This window comes from Colias philodice, chromosome 3 (assembly GCF_061535455.1).
Source record: "Colias philodice isolate Cphi_HAF_F1 chromosome 3, ilColPhil1 Martin Lab GWU primary, whole genome shotgun sequence".
In the NCBI taxonomy this organism is placed as follows: Eukaryota; Metazoa; Arthropoda; class Insecta; order Lepidoptera; family Pieridae; genus Colias; species Colias philodice.
Window position 1 is genome coordinate 10,475,700 of NC_143088.1, and position 6,769 is coordinate 10,482,468.

The following is a 6,769-nucleotide window of genomic DNA, read 5'->3' on the forward strand; positions in this document are numbered from 1 at the left end:
AAACGACATTTATTATTTAAAAAGCAATTAATTTTAAATATCAGAATACTGTACTACAGTAATTTAAAGTTTCTTTTGTTATCATAAAAAGAACATTGTTGGTACTTTAGAACTTTTTCACAAATAAAAGATATAACTTCTGTGTTTATTTTTCTGTGATTGTGTGTTTTATATGTAGGCTATTATGTTTTATAGAAATGAAATGATTAAAACTGTGTAATAATTATTGAAAAAATGGATTCTAAAAGTGAGTCATTTGTAAATAATTAATTACGTCAATAATCGTGTAACTTAGTATATTTTTTGTGTATGTTTAATTAATAACTATTCTACTCAATGTTCTTAATGTGCTCGTATTTTTCTTTCTTGTAGTTGAAAAACCTTACTACAAAACCGAAAGAAAGGAGAAATTAGCTACGTTCCAGGATGCTCTTAAATCGACAATATTTATCGGACAATGTTTTGGATTGAACCCTGTTATAGGTGCTGGTGACATTGACCCAGCAAAGTTAAGGTAAGACGGTTTCTGTTGTTACACACACTTTTATTCTCCTGTAAGTTTGTATTTAACCGATTCTTTTAGACTCGATTTTGTCCCACTTTAAATCGACTTATTTAATACAAACTTTGTACCCTTATCAAGAATCGAAGATAATATTACAATACTATCATTTCATGTGTTAGGTGCTATTTAACTAATGAATTTTGAGTTTCGATTAACTTTGGTTATTAATGTTTCACATACAAACTAATAAAAAATTTGTAACCTATATATACCTATATAGAATATGAACTTAAATAGATGTCTAAAATTTACCTTATCGCTTACTTATGCATATTTGGAAAGTATATTGCATTTTTCGATAAAGGATTTGAGACTCAATGCCATAATATCTTATTGCTGATATTTTCTGTCAATATTTTTGGATTCTTACCTATGTACAATTCTCTCATTGCAGTCCGTTGTTTATTCATCGCTCGATCCATCTATAAAGTATGTATCATTATAATAATCACAGAAACAAATAGTGTGACTTTGGCATCTCATATATTACTTGCTGTGCGGTTTCAACCTAAGTGCCTTGATGAATTTCAACATCTAATATTATCATGCTGACAATTCTAAAACAAGACATATGAGATAGCTACATATTCGAATACTTAGATGGCGTCGCGTAGGTGTACGTAATAAAAAATGTATATAAGTAACTTATAAATTTATATGTATATAACTTACCTAAAATCTCAGCGGTATATTTTATCAAAGTCGAAAAGTTGATAAAGTACATTTTTAAATTCACTAGAGACATTTTTTAAATGCGTATACAGGCGTATACATATATTATTATAATAATTACTCTTTGTTTAAATGTCTTTAGTCTTCTGGCGGGCAAACGACGTCACAATGTGAATGTCAGTAACCATAGATTAAAAATGAACAACTGTTTTTTTTAATTCTTCCCGCCAATTATCTTTTCTAATATTCTTTCCAGATTCAAACTATTTTCGGCTCGCTGTCTTTACAGCATATTATCGATTATTGGACAAGCTATAATGTGTTCTATAAGCATTTTGAACGTAATTGCTTGGTCGGATACATCACTACAATCACTGAGTAAGTTTTTTTTTGTTTATCGTTTGGCTATTTAGTAGTATTATTTCAATTTAATTATAAAACACATAATTCCATTCGTTTTTATAAATTAATTTTATTACGTTTAAGTTTATTAAAATACAGGTCAATTTGTTTTGTGCCAAACAAATGAGAACGTTCATGTATAGCGTATAATTATTATAATTTTAAAGTTTAAATTCTTAAATTTATATTTTGATATCAATTAAAAATTATTAGGTAATTACCTATTAAAAAAAAAAGAAATATTCAAACTGCCGCCAATCTTGCACGAAAAAAAAACATGCAGCCAATGTTTACGTTCTAAATTTGAATATAATTTTTAATCTGTGCATTTTTTCTTCATAAATTTCAGTTCCCGTGGTGTTCAACAGTTCGAATTGCATAACGACAATTTTATTTTTTCGTTTGGCAATAAAATGGCCTAAATTGTGTCAGTACATCGGCAGGATTGAAGCGGTAAATCCGAATATAGATGGTGCATTCATATCAAAATGTAATTTGTCGTGCGTTATTGTTTTGACTTTGGCTTTGGGTAAGCTGTATTACCTACTATTTTTATCAATTTGTGAATATACCTGAAAATATTATAAATGAAAAGTTAAATAAATTGGAAAATCCAAAAGTGCACGCCTCATAATTTTTTTTTAATAAATATTTATTAATTATTATTTTTGTTTATTTAATAACAATTAAACCACATCGAATCAGACCCTGAAAAATGAAAGGGTTCTATTCCTGAGCATACTCAAGCGTAAGAGAAAAAAAAAGACTCGATTAGTAAAGTATTTCGGTCGCTATCGTGTTAACAAGAAAAAGGATCCGCACATACAGACACACGGACGTCCAAGACAGAACTTTTTTAAACTGTTTTTTAACTAGTTTAAATAACAAAAATGACATCAAAAATATCATGAACGTTAAAAATAGTGTTTTTTCTTAATATGTGTGTGTATGTATTATCTTACAAGTGCAATGTATGATACATAAAGACATTCTAAGTTTGAAAAATCAGATGTTTTGCGCGAAGTGACAGTAGTCTGTAGTACCCACCTCAACGCTTCGCTTATGAGGCGTGCAATAGACAGTTTAGACATTTTTTAATTAGGACACATAATAAAATAAAAAGTGACATATCTATATTGAAGGACAAAGTTGATTAAAACGCTTAAACCATTTAATTTCTAAAAATAGAATGTTCGCGTAAAATCTGTCTCAAGAAAATACTATGACGGTACTTTTTAGAATTTCATTTGCCGTAAGCTTTCTACGGTAAGCAGTTTTAGAAGTTTGTATGTATCTAATATTTAATATGCTTTCAGTGGAACACATATTATCAGATCTTTCAAAGATAATTTCCGTTGTGGACTGCCATCCAAACAAGAACAAATATGGCGCGTTCATAATGAACAGTTTTCCATGGATTTTCACGTTTTTGGAGTACAATGACTTTTTGGGAGTATGTTCTCAGGTACGATTTTTTCGTTTTAATCTATTTATACTAATATTATAAAGAGGAAAGATATTTTGTATGTAGGTATGTTTGTGACGAATTGGCTCGAAAAATAAAACCTGCTGGACGGTTTTGGGTGAAACTTTACTGTAATATAGATTATTCATCAGATCAGCATTTGAGCTATAGAAATGTTTTGCCCGCGGGTTTCTCCGCTGGGGAAACCGCGATACACAGCTAGTATATAAATATAAAAATGAACCAGTATAGTTTATTTAGAAAAAACTCATGAAACATATGAATGTGCATTATCTAAAGTTTACATTGGCCACATTAAAAAATTACAAAAAAAAAAGGATTAAGTTACTTATTGTTCTTTATTACAGATTATAAACATACAATGCACTTTCAATTGGAACTTCTCAAACTTATTCGTTATTTGTGTAAGTATTTATTTGACCTCGAGGTTTGATCAAGTGAATAAGAAGATATTGGCCGTCAAAGGGAAGGTATGTACACATTTTAATACTAACTTCTATCCACGGGTTTACTCGCATGCTACATTTTTTTACGACAACCTGCAGAGGAATTAAAAAGCAGACACCAAAAAGAAACAGTCACCAAAAAGAACAAATTTTGCTCCGCTTAAAACGGACAGCTTAATTCAAACTTTGTAGACGTAGTTATCAAGGCTTAGTGACAATACAATAGTTTCATGAGTTTATTTTCTAAGCGTGGTTTTAATATTTTTAAACTATATATTTTATTATTGAATACAGGTATGGACCTAATTTTGTACATACATTGGGATTTTAGGTTGTGCCAACGAATTTTTGGCGAAATGTAAGAGAAGAATATAATCGAACTATAAATATGGTCAGACGAGTGAATGACGTCATTGGAGGCATTATATTTATTTCATATACAAATAATTTGTTTTTTATATGCGTCCAGTTGTTTTATACGCTTTCGTAAGTACTTTTCCAAATAAATGTCAGTATTTAACGTACTTTTACTCATGAACCAATTAATTATTGGTACAATCATTAAATAAATAGATTTAATATTTTATTCTTTATTATTTAGCGAAGGAATCTCCGCGATACCATCATGCCATCCCGAAAGCCATGATCAAAGGTAAGGGTTGTCAACATAATAATATATATAACATATTATATTAATCTATACCACCTTCATTTTTCGTTCCTTCTATTATAACAAGAAAAGAAAACACCAATTGAATAACTATAAAATAATTGTAATACCATGATCTTAAAAATTTCCATTCTTAATATTTTATTAGGTACTACTTACCTACTACTCGTATTATCACTATAACATTTTAATTCTCAAAACCACTGCAAATACATTGCGCTTCATCTTATTTTCTGAAATTTCCACCACCAAAATATATGAAGCAGTAACAACTAACAACCCTATCTCAAACTGCATACAAATAAGAACAATTCCCGCAATGTTCCTAATACATTGCGTGTTTTCTATCCACATATAGGCCACTAAAAGGTTACGAGCAAGCAGTGTACTTCATGTATTCATTCAGCTTCCTCGTCGTTCGGTCTCTAGTGGTGTCCTTGGTGGCTTCCCGAGTGCATTCAGCGAGTAAGGAACCGGCGTACGCTTTGTATGATATTCCACCGGCTATGTACTGTGTTGAGGTAAGGATAGTTTTCTGATATTTTTACCTATTTAAGCGCATCACACACGGTGAAGATAATGTAAAATATATATTATCTTAGAGCATATTTCCGATTATCGCTCGCCATACAAATCCTATGAGCCATAACACACGACGAAGATAATATACATTTTACCTTCAATATCTTAAAATACCAACATAAAATATTATAGTATCTTCACCGTGTGTGATACGCTATAATCAAGTCGATCTATTTATTTAAAACGCAAAAGAAGTACTTATATTGATATGGTAATAATTTATGTAATATCTTAAGACAGGTTTACTAAGTAGGGACTTAATAAATTAACCGACTTGGTATTTCATGGATCTCACAACTTTTTACGGTAGAAATACTGACATGCGACACTAGGTTTGTTTTTATAGGACGTTTTTTAGCAATTTCTGTACTAGAAAAATTACTTACTAGCTAGTTTACTGCAAATATATTATTTACTGGAAAAAATGTTTCGATTACAGAGTTGGTATACAGAATATAATTTTAGTAAACAATGTATTTCATAAAATGTAATCCAAATTAATTTGCACAATATCAAACAGTAATCACACAGTTTAGTATAACCTGTGCTAATATAAGTAATATCACCACAAATCATTTTTATTCAAATATTTACAAGAAGCTGTAAAAATAAATCTGATTTCGGAAATAGGTAGTCACAGTAACAAAGAGTACATTTCAAAATATTTTAAATTTGTACGATGTTTTTCGCATAGAAGTAGCTTCAGATACTTATATTTATTTTTAACTTAAAGAATAACTCTACACGAGCATTGAATTTGCAGCATCATGGCAGCATCTAATCTACAATACTCGAAAAATAAATCTTATTTTATGTTACCTTTAGTTTCGATATGGCATGATATGAGGTAGATAAATCAAATAGTTTATTATAAATATTATCGAGGTTTAAAGTTTGCTATTTCTTTCTTCATTTTTGTTACTCTAAGAAAGTTTCATCGTGCGTAATAAATTGATTTTATTATTGAAGCTTTATAAATTTCATTGTAAAGTATTTTAATAAAAATAGAAGTCCACAACTCTAGATTACCTTAGTAAAGTTTATATATTGTTTTATTTGTATTTGTTGTTTTAAAAGTTATAACATATATCAAAACATTTAATTTAAAAGAAAAAAGAAAATGTTTAAACATAATGGATTTAATGTAATCCTGAAGTTCTTAAACCAATTAAATATTTCAAAAGTTTCAATATTTATGGAAGTAGAGCATTTTAAATGTTAACGTACACAAGAAAATGAAATTCTGTCTATTTAAAACTATTAGAGCTAATACAGCAATGCGTTAACAAGAAAATGCATACGTTATTTTTTATATTTTCTTGTTCAAGGTACGAAGGTTTCTAGACCAAATTCATAGCGATACAGTTGCTATGAGTGGATTCAACTATTTCCAGATCAAAAGGGGACTAGTTCTTACTGTAAGAAATATATTTATTATTATTTTTTGTGTGAAATTGCAGCTAGGCGAAAAATAGGTGCAGGATTTTGAGAAGAGAGAACTATTGAGCTTTACTTTCAATTTTTCAAAATTTCAAAATTTCTGTGTGTTAAATACTATTTTTAATTTAACGCATTATTCTTCGGTAGATTACAATTTAATTTCAATATAGTATCCATGATACCGTAATACCGATAAATTGTAAGACAGGGATCCGATATGATGCACAAAAAATAATTCGCTAAATTGCAAGCAAATGTTTTTTTCTTTTCTTTTCGACAGTTTACAATTTTACGAGTTATATTATAATTTAATATATAATTATAATTGAACTGTTTTACAATCTTTTAAGGATCACAACTTTTCGTCAGTTTATAATCTCACGACTCTACAAAAACAATCTTACGGTGACATGTGCATAGATATATTTTGTCCACAGATCGCGGGCACGATAGTTACATACGAGCTCGTACTACTACAGTTTGGCTCCACTCCAGACGCAAAATAA

At 29.4% G+C, this 6,769-nt stretch overlaps 1 protein-coding gene across 1 annotated transcript; it reads left to right on the plus strand.

Moving 5' to 3' along the window:
* The first annotated feature begins 234 nt into the window (after nucleotides 1–234).
* LOC149489999 (gustatory receptor for sugar taste 64e-like) lies at nucleotides 235–6,769 on the plus strand. The gene is made up of 11 exons (XM_089715039.1): nucleotides 235–247; nucleotides 373–514; nucleotides 1,494–1,615; nucleotides 1,989–2,168; nucleotides 2,956–3,104; nucleotides 3,473–3,595; nucleotides 3,903–4,057; nucleotides 4,173–4,223; nucleotides 4,600–4,762; nucleotides 6,152–6,241; nucleotides 6,701–6,769. Exons 1-11 carry the CDS (start codon nucleotides 235–237, stop codon nucleotides 6,767–6,769), a joined length of 1,257 nt encoding a protein of 418 aa, XP_089571165.1.